The sequence below is a fragment of the Micropterus salmoides genome, unplaced genomic scaffold (genome assembly GCF_014851395.1).
Source record: "Micropterus salmoides isolate LMB-PRFRI ecotype aquatic unplaced genomic scaffold, ASM1485139v1 Ms_hic_scaffold_11, whole genome shotgun sequence".
Taxonomy (NCBI): domain Eukaryota; kingdom Metazoa; phylum Chordata; class Actinopteri; order Centrarchiformes; family Centrarchidae; genus Micropterus; species Micropterus salmoides.
In genome coordinates, this window is record NW_024040152.1 from 22,339,176 (window position 1) to 22,361,784 (window position 22,609).

At 39.7% G+C, this 22,609-nt stretch overlaps 1 protein-coding gene across 2 annotated transcripts in view; it reads left to right on the top strand.

Moving 5' to 3' along the window:
* Nucleotides 1–22,609, top strand: part of cdkal1 (CDK5 regulatory subunit associated protein 1-like 1) — a 287,599-nt gene that overhangs the window by 87,769 nt on the left and 177,221 nt on the right. For both annotated transcript variants that reach the window (XM_038711895.1, XM_038711896.1), the window contains 2 exons: nt 52–100; nt 5,530–5,650. In XM_038711895.1, coding sequence (XP_038567823.1) covers nt 52–100; nt 5,530–5,650 — 170 coding nt within the window. The remainder of the gene's footprint in view (nt 1–51; nt 101–5,529; nt 5,651–22,609) is intronic.

Consider the following 22,609-nt stretch of genomic DNA (forward strand, 5'->3'; position numbering starts at 1 on the left):
ACTTCAACATCAATAAACATCTTTTCCCATGTGTGTCTGTCTGTACTTCAGGTCCAGCAGATTGATCGAGTGGTGGAAGTAGTGGACGAGGCCGTTAAAGGTATTTTAACAGACACATACACACAAAAGCACCCCACTGTATGAGCGAATAAAGAGCAATGCATTGATCAATTAATGAATGATTGAAAGCTGTTTCGCTGTTGGAATAGGATATGTATGTATATAAACTCCATGTAGGAATTATTTTCAGTAAAATAGTCTGTCTACTTATTGACAGAACACAAGGACTAAGAATGGCGTGACTGTCGAGCAAGCTACACTTTCCGGTAGAAGAGCACATAATCAAATCATAATGACTTTGAATTATTCTGTCTGTTTTCTCACAATTAACATGTTAAAACATTTTATTCTAAGCAATTATTGTCAACAACAATGTACAAGCTCTCCATCTAGAGTGTTTATTAGAAAATTGAGTATTATTAAAAGTGCTAAGGGCTATAGGAGTATGTTCTTTGTGTTTAAAATGTGATAATTTTAGAGCAGAATGATTTGATTAACTTTTTTTTTTTACATTGTTAAAGAATGGTCATTTCCTGAAACAAAATGCATACACAACATATTATTGACTTCATTGCTCAATAAGATTAATGGTTTAGATTGACATAGTGTATTTTAAAGCAAAGTCGCTTTCAGGTGTTGCCTTCAGATCCTGACTTGCTGTCTGAGTAGCTAGTTAAATGGTCTTCTCTGTCTGAGACGCTCACTGACAGAGAGCCAGACTCACATGGCAGTGATTAGGTCATCCATTTAAATTGTTAGTGAACCACCGCACTTAACTGTTTAATGAAGGTCAGGCAGAGTTTACAGTGTGAGAGTGTCCAGTCAAGCTGTCATACACCCCCAGCTGTTCTCTAATAAAGAACAGATTGAGTTTACAGTGTGTGTGTGTATGAGTGACTAGTTTACACTGCAGGCCTCACTCTAATGAAGGACAGCTGAACTGAGGCTTAATTTTACAATGTGCCATCAACCCTATACCCTGCACGCACGCATGCACGCACACACACACACACACACACACACACACACACACTGTGACTTTTATTCCCCCTTTCTTCTCTTTGATTTGCTCATTCTTTCCTTTTTCCTTCCCTTTCTTCCTCCTCCCCACTCATCAGAATCTTTTGATCCCCTTCCCTCCTTTCTTCCTCCTCCTGTCTGCCTTCTCACTGCCCTGTTCCATATCTTCTGCCCTCCACGCCTCCCTTTTTCCTCCCTCCTTCACCCCCTCCATAGAAACAAATTTCCCCAGTATCATTACAGTTCTTTATGACCTCGTATAAACTGAGAACTGTTATTTCAGCTCGGAGGCCTGGGCATAAACCTTTAAGCTAGGGGATTTGCCTTTCGTAATGGCTACTAAAATACTTACTTCAATGAACTGCTAATAGATGCAGTACTTTTGCTGCACCGAAATTGCTTGCAGGTCTGTTTTCCACATGACAAGAGTACTGGTATGCTTTTATGAGCTTGGCTCTTGAGGTGTGCGGCTATCTATTCAGTTCGGATCCTGGCTCAGTATGAACTTAACAGTGTTCACTCCATAAGGATACTTCACTACTGTAAAACTGCTTTTAATCATAGTGCATCTACCTAACATAAAGCCCAAGTTAATACCTGTTGTAAATGGCAGGGCATTTTTATCCTTTAGTTACCTCAGGTTAGGTTGCTGAGCATGCACACAGTACTTTATATTTATACAGACATACACATTACAACTACTGCCCAGTCTTGTGGTGCTTGCCTCTGTGCGGTGAAAGTGATTTGGTGGTTGTCACAACAAGCTTGCTAATCCAAATAAACAAATAGAGCTTTGGATTTATCTTCTTTTCTAAGACAACTGGCAGATTCATGAAAAATTTGTAAATGACACTCCAGGATACACATTTATGCGAGGGCATCTAGCCAGATTTGATGTCTCTTAGTGATGCTCAATAAACAAAAACACAAGAACAAGTGATTAGTTGAAGAGTAAAATACTGAGAATGAATGTTTACCTTTTTTTATTGAGAGAAAATGTATACTGAAGCCCACACAGAGGCTAGAAAAAATGTTTTCACTCTTAAAGGAACACTCACTTCCACTGATGTCTGATCTTTGCACCATTAATAAGTAACTGCTGTATCTTGTTCTTTTTATAGGGGCGTTTTGATGTCTTTTTTCTTTATTGGCATCCTAATATTGATCTCCTCTCAGTGAGATGATAGCCTCGGATACCATTTCACCTGATGTTATTTTATCTTTTGGAAACAGTTTAGATTTGGTGTGTGTGTGAGGGGGGGGGCAAGAAAGGTTATACAGACTAATGTATCTACTTAGCTACAGATCATAGGCTATATAGCATCCATATAACCTCATGATCCTTATTTCACCAGGGTAAACAAACTGTTTCTGTTTATTGGTGCTCAAAAAATAAAGCAGGAGTATAAAGACATTGTTGAATAGAAAGAGACAGTTAGACAGGAGGAAGGAAAATGAAGTACAGGTGCAAAGAGAAAAGTTGATCCTAATATATTTAATTAATCTGAAGGTATTCTGAACAGTGTCTTTTAATGCTCGGTGACCTCCCATCTGGAAACGACAAACGCTGGAGGAGTGTGTCATGGTCATGCATCAAAGCCTCACGTATGGATTCTTAGAGGAAGTGCTCTTTTTGGAAGGTTTTCTTTAAGAAGTAACACATTTGATATCGATTTAGATATTTCCCATCAAAACTGATTCAGTTTTCATTTCAAAGACAGCCGTACATATCTAATGACCTGTTATGTTGAGAGGATAAATGGCAAGCACTACACCCCTCCTGTCCTTCTCATCTGCCACCTTTGTGCCCCCATCACCCGATCCTGGCTGCTGCTTTACAGTCCAACCAGGGAACACATCAAGGCCCTCCACTTATGAGACATTAGACAGGTCAACAGGTCAATCTTTTACTCCCTACCTCTCTGATCCAACCATCCATCTGGCTCCTCTGTACACATTTCATCTGTGATGTATTTTTTTTTTCTATCATGACCCAACCATCCATCTATCCATCCATCTATTTGTGCCTTCCCTCCCTCCTTTTCCCTAGCATGTTGAAAGGGGCAATTATGAGTGGATAGAAGGATTTATGTCAGTTTGTATTTATGAAGGAGAGAAAAGAACAAAGGACAGAGAGATTGGGAAAACACAGGAGGGAAAGGAGGAGGGCAGTCAGTAACAATAAAATGTGGTATAGGGTGATATGTGTGTCAGCGTGTGTGTCTGTGTCTACGCGGGGTTGCCCATCACAGCAGTTGGCCCCTCTAAACTCTGTAATTGAGATGACAAATAGGGCAGCATTCTTTGGTTTTCTTCAGCAACTCAACTTAGCTATTTTATTTTTTGTGCTTCCCATGCATGGTCCTCTAGGCCCTGAAATTGAATTTGGCTTTGGGTACACTCCTGGAGCGATTCCATGCTGGTAGTGAAATTATTTCTTGAGTCTTTGGTGGCACTCACGTTGACAGGGGTCCTGTGCAGTATTAGAGGCACAGAATATGTGGAGAATGACAATGTCCAAGTCTCATAAGAAAGGACAATCTCATAATTTGGAAAAACATCTGGAAATCTAACCGTAAGATAAATTACCGTCTTGCCTTTTTTTTTTTTAAGCAAGTGAAGCAGCACATCTCCCAAATGTGAGCGCCAAAGTCCATTGTTGAACCTCTGCATGCAAGCTATTATGGTTAGGCTCATTCTGTGATAGCCTCTCGGTTTATGCTTTGGGAAAACAAGTATAGTTTTAGTTTTCATTTTTACCGTCCAGTGTGATTGGTGCAGTACTTATTAGATCGTGTTATCTTGTTATTATTCACATCTGGTAGGTTAGGTTCTCATGCCCTGTGAAATTGTTTGGGGTTTAATTTTGTCATGAAATCTACTACTCAACGAATGTTATTTGGATAAAGTGATATGCATGACAGTATAATCATTTCAAATAAAAGGCTACACATTTATCATGCTTTTGAAAGGGGAACTCAGCTGAATGAGTTTAAAATTTTGGCCTTGAACATTATAATCAAGAAGAAAAAATACCTGTCGACCTTTTCTGCTAGTGTACATCTTTTTGCCATCAACTCTGGTATTTCCTTAATTCTCTTCTCTCTCATTAGTACATTTGATGAATGAAGTTGATAAAAATGTTTAAAACTGTGAAACTGATGTGTGGATGAATTGATCGATCATTCAACTGATAGAGCGACGGTCACAGAGGGAAGCATATTAGAACACACATGAATTTTAAATCCATGTTTCATGACCAAAGATGGACACACAGATAGCTAACTATTAAAAAAAAAAGCATGGCCGAACTCAGTCCAAGTCCCAGCGGTTTTCCACAAGGGAAGTTTTCTAATTTCCTTGCTTGTACTCGGATATTGCGACCAGTCACGCCTCACTGATTGGCTCTTTGTCCTCCTTTGGGGCAGATTGTCATTTTTATCTACCAATTGATAGCCATGCTCCCTGCCCTGAGCCCACCCTCCCAGGAGACCCATGTAAAGCGGATGAAAACAGGAAGACAATTCCATCCCTCAGCGCCTCCATCTCGCACACCCCTCTAGCTGGTAGCCTATTAAATGGTTGGAAAAGAGAGACTACTGCATCCCATTTCTGCGCACCAAAGGCTAGACATCACTTGCTATTAGCTGAGACACAGCTATGGATTTCCATTTGTGATATCTGTAAGTAATACTAGTTTTAGAGTTGTTACAGTTTGCAGTTGGTATAAAGGATTTGAGTGAAATAGTCCTCTTTATTTTGGAGATTCCCTTTTTCTTTCTTCTCCTTCATGGTTTCTAACTGTATTAACAACTATTTAGGCAATATCAGTGGAGTTAATTTGAGCAAGAATACATATTTTTGCCCTACTTGCCTCTTTGTGTATTTACGTTCATCCTTAATTGATTTAAAATGCATCTGATGCCAGAGGTTATTCTATTATGCCATTTCCTGCACAGCCAGATCTGTTAACTTCTGTCTCCTTTGACCCTGCCTGTACCACATTGTGTACCACATCCAATATGCTGCTCTTACCGAACCTGTGTCACCCTAACATCGCATTGAGTAAATGAGATAAGTTGAATGAAGGCTTTGGTTTGGCAATCTAAGCTTGCTTTGTATATTTTGAATTGCGTTTGTGGGTGAAAGGTTGTATGTAAATGTAGCTGTGCGGGTGAGCTTTTGTGTGTACTGTATATTTGAGTCTGTATTATGGACACAGACTAATGAGAAGAAGTGATACATATACACACACACACACACACACACACACACACACACACACACACACACACACATATACATACATATACATATATATACATATATATATATATACACACACACACACACACACACACACACACACACACACACACACATTATATATGTGTGTGTGTGTTTCAGTTTAAAAGGAATATGTCTTAAAATTTTGTTTCTTGTTTCCAGGCCACTCAGTTCGTCTTTTGGGTCAGAAGAAAGACGGAGGCCGGAGGCTTGGAGGGGCTAGACTGGACCTGCCCAAGATCAGGAAGAACCCTCTCATTGAAATCATCTCCATTAACACTGGGTAGGATACAGACACACAAACAGAGAACATGACTCATAAAATATTAACTCTGAATTCAATTTTACTGCTTCCCTGCCATTCCGGTTTACAGCGCGCGCGTGTGTGTGTGTGTGTGAATACTCTCCCTCTATTTGCACAACCACTTAAACAGAGCCCCTCTGTGCTTCTAATTGTATCAATTTCACATGGTTTGCTTGGGGTGTGTGTGTGTGTATGAGTGTGTGGTAGGGTGTTTGTAGTGCTTGTGCATATAGTGCCATTTCTTCCTCAAATGTAAATGTAATAGAAACCCTACAGGTGTCTAGCTTTTTGTCTCTGCTTCCATTTGATTTCTATCATGAAAGCAGGGAAAAAACTGACACAATTACATAGCTAGACTTCATTCCTTTCTCACCCTTTTCCATCATATGTAATGTATTATCCAGTTACAATTGCCTGTTATGTCACTGGCAGTGAGTTTAACAATACTTCTGCCTACTACTGTGCTTTGTTTATATTTTACCCTAAACAGCAATGTCAGTTATGAATATTTCATAGGGTCACTGGATAAATAAATGCACATATTGTAGATAAATGCTACAGTTGGATGGATGGGTAGTTAGATAGGCTTGACCACTTTCATGTGTGTGGATGCACAAGCACACCCACATGTACGGCCATGTTTTTTTTTATGGGCTAATTTCATGTTGTTTACAGATCCGTGTGTCTCTACTAACCCATGTGCTGTATCCTCAGTGGGCCAGTTGAAAAGGTTACGACAGGCTAATTTCCACTGTGCTGGGCCTCCACTGATGATAATCCATCAATCATCCTCCTCCACGTCCTCAGTACCTAACCACTAATGGCCCGACTCACAAAGCGAGGAAGTAAATAACTTGTAGATGCAGCACTAGTGTTCTGTGAGACTCTGCTTTCGTGCTTTAAATAAATGTTTTTTTAGTTCTTGCACTAATTGGTTCAAGTCCTTCAGCATATTATTTAACTGTCAAGAAAACAAGCTTAAGCTAATCGCTATATCACGGTTTGCATTTGTCAGTAAGGGGAATTTCCATCAGTGTCCTTGAACCTTCTGGGCAAAGTGCATCAACATTTGAGTCCTTGTAACATAGTGCTTCACGAACAAGAAGGCTGTGTTTTCAGGACATATATTAGTTTTTACCGCAGTAAGCATTTTTATGGCTATTTTGAGTGTGATGCTGTGTGGTGACAACATACTTCACATTCTCACAATAAGTGTAATACATTTTGTACTATTAAAAGGGGACTTTTGTCTGCAAAAACTTAAATTAGCAAATTGTGGAAGACTGTCATAAGCCAAAATGTTACGTATTAATATATTTTTTATCTGTCTTACATGTTTAACAACATTGTGTCATGATTACTTTCTGTCAAGTGTCAATTAAAAAATCAAATCAGTGCTTTCCTAAAGAGTTGACTGTGTCTTAGGCTACGTTCACACTGCAGGCCTTTATGCTCATTTCGGATGTTTTGCCCAGATCCGGATTTTGATTGACTGTTCACATTATTTTTTAAATGGTGCCTCATACATGTTCATAATACCGATAATGTCACGCTACAGCAATTCTGCGATAATCGATATATTGCTAGACAATCCTAAAATGATACATTATCGATTAAATCAATAAATAAAAATCTTCGACACAAATTCTTTGCATCAATGCTTCGTTTAATCCATGTAATTTTACAGCACAGTGTTTCGCAGGGACATTTATTACTTTCGCACATCGCGTTTACGCTGTGAACACGACGTTTAATGGCGCTGCTTGCAAAGTGGAGGAAGAAAGAGAAAATAGCAAGGGACAAAGAAGAAAGTGTCCAAAGAAGGAAAAAAGAAATAGAAAGAAAGAAAAAAAGCTAAAGAAAACAACAACTCTGTAATGTTACTGTCCATCCACCGTAAAACGAAACTTATGTCGCCTCGGCAACAGCACGACGGCACCTTATCAGAAAGCAGCCGGTGTTCTGCCAGCTGACCACAGACAAGGTAACAGTAACAGCAACTTCAGTGTTTAGCTGAAATCATGATTGATTGTGTAGTTGAAGGCTAGCCAAAGTAAGCCGCAATCCTCAGCTGAAAATGTACACGCGTGTTTGTTGTTCTCGTTTTTGGACCGCGAGTTGTAACCTCACAGTCATGAGTTAACTGGGTGTCGGGGAGCTGCACCTTTTAACTCCCCTCCAGCTCTCTCTGTAGCTCAGACGATCCCTGCTTACCTGCGTGTACTAATCCATTCTATCACCCAGATTCTTTACAATTGCCATCTTTATAATAACAAATGGCTGTTTAATGTGCAGGATCGCTCATTTCCTGTTTCACATTTCACGTGTGTTTTCTTGACCAAATTGGAGGCCAACATGGGGTGACAGCCGCTGTCAGCTCGTGTATTGCGTGTGTGTCCCTGTCACCGATAAGTCACGTAGTGTAAACGTCACAACGACTTCAAGACGGCAAGTTGTGTGAACAGCACGGTGAAAAGTTGTGTAGCCTGCAAGAGCCTGTAGTATAGCTTCTGTAGCACCTGGGTGATATTGGTGTTTGTAAAGCAGCTGTCTGGTTGTTGGTCTGATGTTTGCTGTAGGACTAGTAAATATCTATCACCTATAAAGCACAGCTGATCCCGTTACGGGGGGGGGGGCAAGCAAAAGTGCTTCTTAAACAATACATCGATGAACCGTTGAAATTATCTATCGAAGCTTGGAATACTAAAATCATCGTTAGCTGCAGCCCTAATTATGATATCTGACTATGAATACAAAATGCCTGTGAAAAGGTTGCATTTTCTCTATTTATTCGCCGCAAATCCAAACTGTTGGAAAACAGCACAATTCTGCAGCACACAGTTTTCAGTCTGTAAATTAAAATGACAGAACTACAGAAAAACTACGAAAAATTATTATAAAAAAATGTATTTGTAAAAGGAACATAAAAATACTAATTCACTGAATTAACTGAAAATACAAATTGCTCTGTACCACCTAAGTCTAATCTACATCACATTATATTGATAACTGTTCAGTGACTCAGTGTTGTGCTGCCCTTTCTCCACCTAGTGATAGCTGTAATTTTAGGCCACTGGGAATTAGCATGTTAATGGAGATTCCCATTATATGCTAGCATTGAGTTAACCGTCAATTTATAATGTTTTTTAAAAACATATCGATATGGTGGGCTGGAAAATCGATACAGTATCATGGAAAAATGTATAACGATATATTGCTATATCAATTGTTTGGCACCCCCCTTGTGGCCGATATCAGACTCCAGTGTGAACTGCCCATGGCCTGAATGGGACACTAAAATAGTAATATGACTTTACACGCAGCAGGAGACTCCTGTTTACCATTGCCCACTCCTAGTTTCCTCCCGGGGTCACAATTCTCCTGAATTACAAAATGTTGTATCCTTTTCATTGCATTAATTATAGTATCTGGTACTGTACAGCACATATAGGCCTTACAACCCTTTCTCTCTACTGTTTCCGCCTGGACAGTTAGAATTGTGTCACTCTGAAGTGACGTCAGAGTCGCATGGATTCTGATCTGACTGTCCAGACTGAGGTTGCATTTCAAAAAATCTGACCTGTATCTGATTTGGACCACATATGAAAGCGGGACAAATCCAAACTGGAAAAAATCACATCCCATGTGACTTGGGCTGTTCACACTGTTGTAAAAAAAAAAATCACATGTGAGTCTCACATTAGCAAAACAAATCTGATTTGGGTCATTTTGGCCTGCAGTCTGAACGTGGCCTTAGATGTTTATAGTCTGTGGAGCTCAGTGAACTTTATTCCTGAAGGCTTGTTAGACTACACAAAAACTGTAAATTCAAGTGGTTCAACAAAAATGCCACTGTGTAATAGGTTTGGCCTGCCAATTTGTTTTCAAAATATCATTCCCTGCTCCCCTGTAAACCACTGCCTAAAATTGGCCACCAGAGTCAAATGATTGGTTTATTCCTGGCTTCTGTTATGAATAGCTACAGCAGAGGCAGACACACTGTTTCTGGCTCTTTTGAAGCCTCTGTGTGTCATTTTTTATAATGGTTGCTAAGTGGATATCAGTCTCTTTCTTGGTCACTAACAAATCACAGATACAGTGTGAATATCTGTACTATTTGCTTTATGTGCTTTTGTGTTGGGGTATGTGTGTGTATAGTTGTGCAGATGTCCCTTACCAGCCTCCCTCCAGCAGGGGGTCTGTATCTGATCTAGATGAACTTGCCGTTGCTTTTTAAAGGGGTCACGCTGGCTACAAATAAATCCCCTTGTTTTTACTCTTTTATCTGGAACTCTTTTAGGAGGCTGGGGATTATACTGAATATGTTGACTGGGTGAATCGGCTGTTGACAAATCTCTCACAAGTACTGGTGTTACTGAAAATCCAAGCTTAATGTGTGCTTTTGTGTGAGCTGGTCAGTCATCGGTGACACTAATTTGACATGGTTTGCATAAGTGTATGTGTGCACTAAAGAAAAGAGAGAGAATGTGCTCTTTATGTATTCTGTTTAGATGATCTGTTTTAAATATCCCTCTGAGGTATTTGTGACATCAATGGTGACATTTGTCAGCTGATGAAACAGAGAGATCTTTGTCTGACACACAGACACACACATGCACAACATCAGTTGCAGTTGTTCTCCAAACTGCCTCTGCGTCACAAGAGAACTATTAATTTGTAGTGTGTGTGTGTGTGTGGTTGTGTTGCCTTTTCATGTCTCCAGTTTCTTTCTGTGTGAACATTTGGGATGCTTTCATTTAAGCGATTGCGCTTTCTCTCTCTCTCACTCCCTCTCCTTCCCTTGTGACAAGTTGATGTTGTGCTGCAGGGTGGAGTGCTTCACAAGTTATGTGCAGGTCCTTAAACTCTAGAATCTCAAATAATTTCAGGGAATGAAAATATTAACATATCTTAAAATAGATACTTGTGTTTTTCTTACTATATCATGAGAGAACACGGTGAACAGCCTACCTGCCTAATATCAACATGCCAGGACACTGACTTATCACTTTATTAAACAAAGGTGCAATGTGCAACATGGTACACAGTGCTCTCGGAGGTGCAGATCAGGGCAGTTGGATGGATGGATCCGGGGGGACCTGTAAAAATCTTCCATCTACCAAATACCCCAAAGATACCTCAAAGTCTTCAATTCTTATTAAACATTCATATTCTTAAATAAAACCCATGTTGTCACTTCAAATTACTCTGCACAAAGAAAATTGTGGTCTGGGTCTGACACATGAACCCTACTGTACCATCTCCTTTACTTTATTGGTAGAAAACAGCCTGGTGTAGAGTTTCACCTGGGACTACCTATGAAAATTTAATTTAGAATTCAAATTGATTCACAATATTAGTTTCATTAAGCCACATATTAATTCATTTGCACCTATTAAATCCAAATTAGATTGGCCTTCTCCCTCCACCAAGTTAATTTTATCCCTATCAGAAAATATATTCAGTATAGTCCAGCTAGTCCTCAAATGCCCTCTGGCTTTCTATTAAAGGAAGTATGTTGGGTTTCTCCTGGGCCATTAGCACAATTATTATGAGTCATCTGTACTTGACACATTAATAAGTAGAAAGCCCTGATTATTTCTTTGAAGGTTTTAGTCCCATAACAGCAAGTTGCACCAAAGTACACATCCAATCTAATTGTTAGAATCCATTTCAATAAAACTCAATGTAAATGCAATAATTAGCTTCAGTGACATAATAAACAATTGTGATTGTTGAACAAACTGTGTCTATAACATAGAGTTAAACTAACCCAATCTCAAATGTATTTTTTTTTGTGCGCATCAACACCATTAATAGATCTCCAGACAGCATCTTGAATATCAGGAAAGTTAAAAGGCTTTTGAAGACGAAGTGACACAAAAGCTGCTAACTGCCAAGGCTTTAAGGGAGTTGAAATTATCTACTTAAATTTTAAACAGCTTTTGATAAAGGTCAAACCTGTCAATCTCCGAAGTTCAGCTTTGCCGCAATACAACAGAAATCTTTTTCACAGGTACATATTGAATGGTCAGTGAGAGCGGTGAAGCAGTGGGGGGAATAGTAGTTTATGAATGAGAAGGATAAACAAGAGAAATACTGGAAATACACACTGTTGGTGTTTTCCAACATTGGGGTTGAATCAGACGTGGTTCCTTTGAACTCCACCCTACTCATGCTTCTCATGCTGACTCCATTAGCTGATGTCGGTCTTGTGCTCTGTAATTGGCGTACGTTCCAGTCGCCAGCATTTAGTGTTGGATTGTTTATTATTTCTACCATTGCTTCTTTATGCAAACAGATAAGCCTGAGGCCAGAGTACATATTTCATACAGCCTCAGAGTGGAAAAAGACACTATGTTTTTCTAATGCTCTGTTTTGTGTCCCAGTTTTAGCACACTTGATACTATTAGGGAAGCTGTTGCGTGTATGTGTGGGTTTTGCCCTAGGCTACACTAATGGTTCCTTCTTGCTCTTTGTATATCTATGTTTGTGTATGTGTTGTCAGCGACAGTGAAAGCCTTTTTGTGAACGAGTCGAATTGTGATGCTCCACCATCATAAACAAGGAATTTACGACATTACACTTTTGTGTGTATTTGTGTGAACTATTGCCATTACACTCCAGGAAAAAAAAAATCCTTTGTTCCACAGTTACAGCTCATTTCATTTCATTTCATTATCTGTCTTTTCCCTGCTCTCTGTTTAGCCACATTTTGGCAGTGTGTTAAAAGTCAGGTGTCAGTGATCCTCTGCTCCAACCCCAAACTAATAGCCAACTTCAGCATTCGAATCCTCCCCCAATAAATAGGCATTACCATTAATATATGATGTTTTCTTAGCTATTATTTGATACTGTGAAAATATTGTGCTTCTTTTGGATTAATTTTTCCTCAGCCACCTTCTGCACATCATTGTCCTTCAAATGCTTGCAGTGTTAAGGTGACGACAGGTCGACAAATGGAATAGAAGCAAGCATTGAAGGATTTAATACACAAAAATGTTCCACTGTCCTGATTTTTGTTGACAGGAGAGTGGAAATTTCTCCCTCTCTGCGTAAAGCCTACTGGCTTCACCTATCCAGTGAGTATAAAAGATAACCTTGGAGCCCATACGGTATTTTATCTTCTTTCCTTCAATTAATTTCTCCCCTTTTTTCCCACATTCTTGTATGTCTGTAACATATCTCTTTAAAGGAAAGCTAATTTAATCTGGCCATTAAGCCATGTTAAAAATTACATGACGCCATTGTTAGGGTTTTGAAAATATATTTAATACCTTTTTAAACATGAATGCTTTGGAAGCTCAAGCTATGCAGCATTAATCTCTAATACATTATTTTCCATGTCGTTTCTCTATTCTATTCATTTCTGTGTTTGGCTACAGTCATAAAGGAACAGGCTAGTGGCTAATTTCTCACAGGCCTTTATCCCTGCTTCATCCTTTATTTCTACAGTCACTAATGGTCCCCATAGAAAAATACACAGATGTTTGTTCTACTGTCCCTGTGGAGACACCTCATTGACATAATGCGTTTCTTAGCTCCTTACCCTAACCTTAACCATCACAACTACATGCCTAACCTTAACCCTTCCCCTACCCCTTTACTTAACCCAATTGTAACCTGAACCCTAAAACCAAATCTTAACCCTCAAAAAGCAGTCTCTACTTGAGGGGACCTCAATTTTTGTCCCCACAGTGACACAAGCTCCCATCGGTTAGTGTGCATTCATGTAAAAGATATAAAAACATAAAACACACGTACACACAATGTACACAAAGCCAGCAAAGTGAAAAGTTTCTCTGTGCTTGTGTGTTAGTGTGCGTTGCGAATGTGTCTGGGTTAGCTTGCCCAGTGTGTAAACTGCTTGTTTCCTGTAATTTGCGTCTGGCTGCCACAACTTCTCCATCCACTCTGCACGCAGCCACAGTGGAATAATAGGTCTTATCAACCTCTCTTCTGACCTTTACATAGATTTGTGTTAACCATTGTGACCAAGGTGTAACGTTGAGGGCTTTAGCAAGCTGAGAGAGAAGTGACTTTGGGGTCACAGATATCTAGATGGAGAGGAGAAACAATAAGCTGCAGGCAGCAACAGACAGGACCAAGGTTAGGACACAAACACAGCAGCAACGTCCTGCGACTTACTACCTTAAAGGAGACATTGAAACAATAGTATTTTATCACTTCTGCCCCTGACCTAATGGCAGGGCCAGAATCCCCATATTCTTAAGAAAGACTGTTTAGTTGCTTTTAGTTCAAGGAATGAGGAAGGAACAGTGAGCTGCTCCCTCTTTGGCTTGCAGGAATAATGCTCCCTGGTCACCCAGAGTAATAGAAGAGGAGTTGAGGACACAGTTTTAGACAAAGCTGTTTTACCATGTTTTTCCAGTTTTTGACATGTGAAAGCGGGTTTATAGTGACAACACAGCTTTTATACTTAATTTTAGACTACTCAAATCCTTTCTTTCTTTTTCTTTCTACATTCCTTTGTACTCATTGTTAATCCTTCTCTCCCAAATTAAACTGCTCTAAGCAATGGCTGCTTCAAATTAAGGTGATTTTAAGCTCACTCTTCCTGTTGAGGTAACCCATAAATAGTCAGGTGTTGTTATAGCAGAGGCTTGAGTGGAAATGACGTACAGATCCATGTTTAAACATACAGTACAGCCAACTCAAAGCACTGATTGATTGATTGTGTTTGCTAAATGTTCATATGTGGTTGTATGCGCCCGCGCAGCATTTCGTGGTTTTCGGGGAATATTATAGAAATTTGATATGAATTTCTAAAAGCTCCTACGAAGTCCTTCAAATTATTATATCAATCAGTGGTAGTGTAGAACAGCAGTAGTATAATATGTAAAACATGTTTTCTGCCCTAAAAACATTTGGGTTTCATTATAGTCAACAAATCTTCTGTTTGTGGCTATGGTTGATCAGATTTCAAATTGTTATATCTGAAATTACTTCAATCATCATAAATGTGATGGAAATACAGCATTGTGAAAAATAATCATTATTTTATTTTTTCAGCCCAAATATGTTGTAATAAAAGTTACCAGACACATCCACACCCATAATGACTGAAATCAAGAAAGCATTGTATCTGTTTTTTTGCCTCATAGCACTGGAGCTCGACATGGTTGCATAAACGCATTAGGGTTGTACAACTTCCTCTCACGTGCTGTAAGTGGCTAGAACACAGAGTCGCACAGCTGGAAGGAAATAACAGCAGCAAAGATGTACAGTACAAAAACCTTTTTAATAATAATGCAAACATGAGTTGCTTTTGAACAGACATCAAAAATAATCGTCATCAAAAAACACTACATCCTTTTCGGCATTTCCTAACCGTTAGATCCAGTTAACTTTCCAGTTTATAAACATTATTTGATAGCCACTTTTCTATTGACTATTATCATACCGGCTCTCTTTTATGCTTTTAAGCACACACAAATGGCCGTCTTTAGCACCTGATAGTCGCTCGCCACTTTCTCTGTCCCAATCAGCACTGCCTCAGAGCTTCTTCTTCTAATGCTGGATTCTTTTCTTAGCCCTGCTCGCAACAGTTTCTGTTAGGAGATCGGTCGAACTCAGCACATTGTGTTTTTAATGCCAGAGGCCTTGAGGGGGTGGAGTTAAAAAGACGCACCACAGCTCATTGGTGACACACTTTATAAGACAGACTATCAAGAAAAAAACAGAATCACTGTAAGAATAGAGCAGATAAAAGTCTCTGCTTGAAAGAGAAGGGCGGGGGGGGTGTACAGAGAGATGGGGAGAAACTGGGGAGATGGGGAGTCATTAGCTGAGTTAAAAGCAAATTGAATCAGGCCTATGTGCTTTTTTGTAATTTGAATTGCCTAAGAGAAAAAGGAGCCATCTTTGCATTGATATGCCACCAAGACACAAGCTAGGAGTCTCCCCCTTTTCCCTCTTTCTCCTGCACACATGCTTTCCCCCAACAGTCGAAGCAGCCATGTGTGCTCCAGCTTGAGACTCCCATTCAGACTGTAATATCACCACCACTGGGGTTCATGCAATATTCACTGCAGATAATTTGTCCATATCTCACCTTCATCTTAAAAGCAAATACTCAAGCCATGTTACACTGCTCTACTTGACTGCGTTTTCATTTTGTTGTTCGTTGGTCAATGATCTCATCTTTTTGTTTCTGTGTTGTTTTCCTCCCCGAGGAGCAGAAGTGAAAATGCATCATGTGAAGCAGCATCAAAAGAGGGAGAAAATGTGCTGATGTGCTTCAGAGAAGTAGAGTTACAGAGGAGTGAAGTGTGTTTACATAAGGGTTTCTGATCACGTACATATGTGTAAGATTGTGGGAATGCATGGATGCACATTATACACACTTTCTTTTGATTTGGCAGTTTAACACAGAAACAATCACACACATACACACCTCCACAAAGGAATTCCCATTTTCTCCTTTCTATTTCATTCCCAAAACACACACACATTATCATTTCAAGACATGTTTCCACTTACTTACACACACACACACACACACACACACACACACACACACACACACACACACACACACAGCCCTCTTCTAGCTATGTACCATGGTGGCCTTTCCTGCTGTTTATCAATCCAATGTATGGGTAGTTTTCAGCTCCACTGATCTGAACATATTATTCCATTTCCCTCTTTCCTACTGCTCGACACACAAATACATGCCTCTCTCTCACACACACACACTCACACACTCACTCACTCACTCACTCTCTCTCTCACTCTCTCACTCACACACACACGCACACACGCACACACACACACACACACACACACACACACACACACACACACACACTCTCCATCCACTGTTCTTCCTACTCACTCACCAGGAGAGACTCTGCTCCACACAGTAAATCTAAAAGATTGATGTGTCTCCTTGGACAAAATGAGATTATGTGTCATTAGAAGGCATTACACTACAGAACCCCTGAGTAACTGAGTTATCCCCAGTGTTTCACAGGCAAACACACTATTTGCACAAACCAGTTTCCTACATGTTTCCTTCCAAGAGTTAATGGTCCATAGTAGTTAAGACAGAATCATCAAACCAGAGATTAGGCTTTCCTTTTGTGACTCAAACATGAAGCATGCTGTTTGTTGGTAAGGGTGCATGTACATATGCAGTGCAGTCAGATTATTTGGACAATAATGTATTTTGTTGTTTTGTATGGGTTAGTGCATTGGATTTTACAGGAATCACTGGCACTTAGGTCAAAGATCCTCTTAACTTCAATGTAAGGGCTCTTACATTGGAAATTAATCAGATGAAGTGTGCAGGAACTGTAACTTGTAACTTTTCATGGATACTCCCCCAATTTTAGGTGACAAAATAACTGTTAACATAAACTTAAATAAAGTTATTATGTTTAATGACCCACATATACCTTCAGAAACTACTATGTTCTGGGGTGATGCTCTGCAAGGCCCGTACTGAAGCCATCTTCAATAAGGCTACATCGTTAGCTGCAGAATCTCTTTGCACTTCTTCTTTATCTTTCTATGCAGAGAATGCAGCAGTGCTCCTGTGGGTGGGCCTGCTGCTCAAATGCTTAGCCAAAGTGCTTAAATGTTTGAGTTTGGCTTTGCTGCTGGCTTTGCAGTGTGTGACCAATGAGATGGCAGCCAACTGTGATGTTGCCTGAAAGTGACTTTTGATGGACAAAATATCTCAATCTTTGTTTCCCAGAGTTCATAGAAGTGTAAAACGCCATCTAAAATCAATCTAGAATCTTGGCAGTGGCACATTCCCCCTTTCTGGCACATTTTAGTGAAACCTATGCTATGGAGGCATGTGTTCGATCAACCCTGTAAAGTAGGCACACAGTCTGCAAGGGTCTTATTAAGGCTTTAATTAACTTCTCTCATACAGATATCCTGGGTTGGGTAGTCACTCACATACTTGGCCAGTGACTCAGGGAAGGAGTCAGACACTAGTGAAACCAAAGGTTTATTCTGTCACTTGTTAAGTTACTGTGAGGAGGTCACTGAGTCAGGTTGTCTGCCAGTGAATCTGTACTTTTTGCATTAGTAAAGTCAGCTTGTCATTCACAAGGGTTGACGACAAGTTATTTAAAGGTGGGGAATGCGTTTCTAATCCAATGTTTTGGATTAGAAAATTCTGTCTGCTAGCTGTCCATTCTATGTGTGCGCAGAAAAAAGAATCAGGGATTTCTTCGCAACCCTGAATCTGTAAATGGGAAACGCTAGTTATGTTAATTGCAGTGTTGTTGTTTGCTCTATATCATGATATTTGTCATGGTGTTGGATTTCTCCACCTTTAATAAGTCAGTCAGTTACATAGTGAAGTAGTCAGTAAGGCAGGAAGGCAACAGGTAAGATAATCAACCAGCCTGCAAGTCTAGCTTCAAATCAGATCTTGTACCACTTGACTTTAGCAGTATGTGTGGTGGTTCATAATAAACAAACACCGTGCAATTCTTGTCCAGTAACAATGGACCGACTGATCTAGTACAAACACTGTCTCGAGGTCTGTCTATAGACAAAACAAGAAGCTGGGAAAACACAATTTCTATGTAGACTTAGGGTTGTGTTTTCTCACACTTGCACATGCTGTCACACAGATACACGTGCTGTCTCCCTCCAGTCAAAACAACAAGCGAGGCTACTGTAGTAGTTGCAGAAATCCAAGGTCAGCATGTGACACATTTTCTAAAATGCATACACACAAAGAGCTGAGAGCTGTTTCAGTGTGCAGCGATAGGAACACGAGACTAAGTAACTGAATTCAAGAGGTCAGACACACAGTCTGAACACTGAGAGGAATGGGCCCCAGCTGTGTATAGGCGAGAGAGACACACACAGGCGCACGCATACCAAACACACACATAAAATGCAAAAACAATATTATGTGAAATAATGGTGAGAGAACTTTGTGTTTATTTCTTTCTCAGTATGGTCAGAGCTACTTATTAGCAGAATGGAAAACAAGTCCATGACTGTAAAACAGCTTCAGACACTCAAGTATAAACCCCTTTGTTTTGTAGTCTTAATGGACTGCTCACCGGTCAATGGGGCATTGCAAAAAAAAAGCAACTGAAAATTGTACTCGTATTGTTTGACATTATCAATAAAGTGTTTGATCAGGTTCTTCAAACACTTTAACTCTTTTGGGGTTTTTTAAAATTGAGGCAACAATGTATTTTCTTAATAACCATGTTTTTTTTCCATAACAGTGAGCCAAGAAGGATAAACTCCACAACAACGTCCTGATAGTGTTTAAGTCCCAAAATAAGATATGGTGTATAAAGAGTATTGTCTTTATCTGAGTCACACAAGACCGTTGGTGTGCATGCAAAGTTCCCATGTACTGTAAGTTGAATGCAACCATCTCTTACTCATGACAGCGTATCAAGGGTAAATATGGTTTAACTGCCAACCTTTCTCTGAATAACTAATCATCCTCAATTCATTTCTCCTAATAGGTCTTTACTCCATTGTGCCAGCATCCTTTGTTCCTTGACTCCGCATTATCTTGCAGCCTCCACTTTGACTTTGAGACGACATTAACTGTAAACTTACAGGCTTGAGGCTTTGTTCAGTCATATAATAGCAGTTTTGAGATTTTGTTTGCTCCTATACCCACTCCGCCCCTCTCCCAGTCTCAACAGTTAAGTGCAATGAATAATCTTGCTTTAGAACTGACAAAGTACTCAGACTTCCCCTCACAGTTTAAGCTTTGTTTTCATAATTGCATCTTCAAGCCCGCACAATTCAAACCCCCATGAACACACACATACACACTCACAAGTAAATGCACACATGGCCCAATTTGTTTGTGCCTACGGCAGTTTTCTAATTAATGTGTAGACTCTAAATGCTTGTCATTGAGAAAACCTTTTCCTGCTCAGCACTCCAGTCTGTATCTTTAAAATGCTACAGATAGGAAAACTATACTGTATTTGTGTGTGTGTGTGTGTGTGTGTGTGTGTGTGTGTCGAGTGAGGTTTACAAATGTATAGAGGAACCTCAGGGCTTTCCTTTCTTTGTTACCTTTTCAAGGCTGCAACCACACGATAGTCTGTCTCTCGTGCATGACACACACACACACGCACGCACACGGGAGGTAGCTTCTCTCATTGTAACACATTGATGAACTGCACTGTTGTCAGGTACGGCAGCTACCTCTGTGGTTTAATTAACCAGGATGAAACAGAATGGGGAGAAGACAGAAACAAAGGAAGAAAAGGATGGAGGTCTTGATAAGGAGGAAAAATATTTAGTTGTAATTCTAGAAGTAGTTCTACCTTACACAACTGGAGTGCTGTTTATGTTGCTGCTTGGTTAATTTTCATGAACAGAGACGTCTTCTCTTCAGGAAAACATTCAGAATCAAAAAACTCCGCCCAGTACAAATTGAATATAGAGTAAATGTGTGTATGTGTGTGTGTCAGAGAGAGTGACGCTGCTCCTCTTCTTCAGTCGCTGTCAGTCTTAAGGGTGCCGACTAGTTGTCGCAGTCTGTTTAGGCTGATGGAGAGGTCGAAACTGCTAATGCGTTGTTGTGATACTGGACAAATGTTCAGAGGCAGCACACTCACACAGGCACGTGAACACACATACACACAAATGATGCAAACACACACCCTAGCAGGCCACTGACTGTCTCTTGAGATTAATGTTGGTGGGATCCATTCAGCTGGGCCTGATCACATTAAGATGGATGGACCCCCTGGTGGGGTGGGGGTGTGTGTGTGTGTGTGTGTGTATGTGTGGGACCCCATCTGTCTGTGTTTTCTCCACAGCTAGGTCCTGTGACCTAGCTGCCATCTTTAGTGCCCTCAGCTAGGATAAGCAATACTCTGAGAGGGAGAGATGGATGGATAGATAGCTGTATTCTCTTTTTGCTTTTCTGTCTTTACCATGGTGACATTAAAAAAATGCTCCAGGCGTTTTGGTTGTATTTCAGAATTATTATAAAGATGTTATTGGCTTTTCAGGGGACTCTTTTGAAGGTCTTCACAGTCTAATAAATGCATTAAAAGACACTAATCACTAACAGCATGACTTCTTTTAATAATTTATTTAATAAATATGTATCTTGAGTACCTCATTGCTTTTTTGTCAGGTCTACTGTAGCTGATCTGCTCAGTAACCAGCAGTAGTAATAAGTCGTAGAACTGTCCGAATGCGAACCCACAGTATTAGAGCATGCAGTCTCAAGTAACATTTCCCCTGATAAATACATTTTAAATGAAACTTTAACATCCTTTTCTCACGTGGAATTTATAACAGTCTGTGAACTGAACTTCTATGCACATTCAGTCATTTTCTCTGAAATGCCTTTCTTAACTCGATCCACAATGTCTCTCCCTATTCATCAGAGCTGCTTCAAGACTTTAGTCAGTACTTAGTGGAAACTATGAGAATACACTGAGTCTCTCCACTACTTCGAGAGATCTGTCAATGTTACAGGCATCGTGCTATGACTAGTAATTAGAAAAAATGGCTACAATTTGGCAAAGTGCTCTTTTAGAATGAAGTGGAATCGACATGGCATCAATTGTATCTTCGGTCCAGCAGGAGTCTGTGGTGTTTAGCCTGTTTATGTCGAGCTTCTGGGAAATCCCATGAGTCTGTCACGTACAGATACAGGGTTTATGCTTGTTATCTACAGCACTCTTATTTCATAGTGTCTACTAGCTGCTACTCTATACTAGCTGCCTTACATCACAGCATTTGATGGTTGTTAATCATTAGTAAGATGTTTTTGTTGTTGCCCTGTAGTGTATAAATCCCACACCAAACCAGTTTTAAAATTCTTAGGTTTTTATAAAAGAGCAACTGGGGCTTTTGATCTTAATACTGTGTCAAAAGCTTGCATTAGCACTGCTGTTAGTAGATGGTCATGTTGTTTCCTTCATGACTAGCTGGACTGTGGTCCAATATTAGTCACAGCTTAGTTAGTTTAGTGAAAAAAGCATTTGCCGTTGTATTCTACATGTTGTTTTTTACATGTGGGCTGTTTTTTGTTCTTTACATTTCTGTTAGTGTGGCTCTATTAGGAATTGATCTTTAAATGTTGCAATGTTACATTCATTCTCAACTGAGATATAGAGGAAACTGAACCCCCAGATCTTAAAGGTACAAGAACACATGTGGCAATGGGTAAAAAAAATGATTTTAAAAAAGAGAGAATAGCATGGTCTTGTTCCTTTTCAATATTTTCATCCCCACAAACATTTAAGTAATTAAGGTGTTTGACTCGTGTTTGCAGCATGTTCCTAGAACTAACTGGAGGAGTTGCCAGAAATTTAAGCCAACAGTGAAGTAGTGATTTTAAAGAAACAACTGTGTATTTATATTCCAGTTTGACAAATCGGGAGGTCAGAAATGAAACCCTAATGGAGTACATACAAAAAATGCTTTTAGCAGTGGCCTTCCTCCTTCTTTTCAGTAGTGATTTACAGACAACTCTGGAAAGAAAAGCGCCCTTCATTCTAAACAAAGACTCCCCTAGAGTTGATACCATGCCATGCTTTTGGATCTGGTGTGAGGCAGTATTTCACTTTTTTTTTTCCTCTTGTGTATTTTGTTTCTTATTTAAATTTTTCTGCTTTATATTCTTATTCTCTCTTTTCATGATCAATTTGAATTAATCTTCTATGTAAAACAAAACTCTTTTGAGTCTAATCTTCCTACTGCTTGCCCTCTGTATGAGAGACAGCTGTCCAGTTATTTTGGAGCTAGCTGGAGTCCTTATAAACAGTTTAGGAGACAAAGGGCAGTTTTGGCTCCCTGCTTTCTTCTCCTGCGTTTGCTCTGTTATGAAATGTGCATGAATAGATTTCATTAAAACACTGAAAAGTCTTGTTTATTTATCTGTACACTCATCATGTTCTCCTCAGTGCCTCCTATTTCCACATTTGTTAATTCCTGTATTGG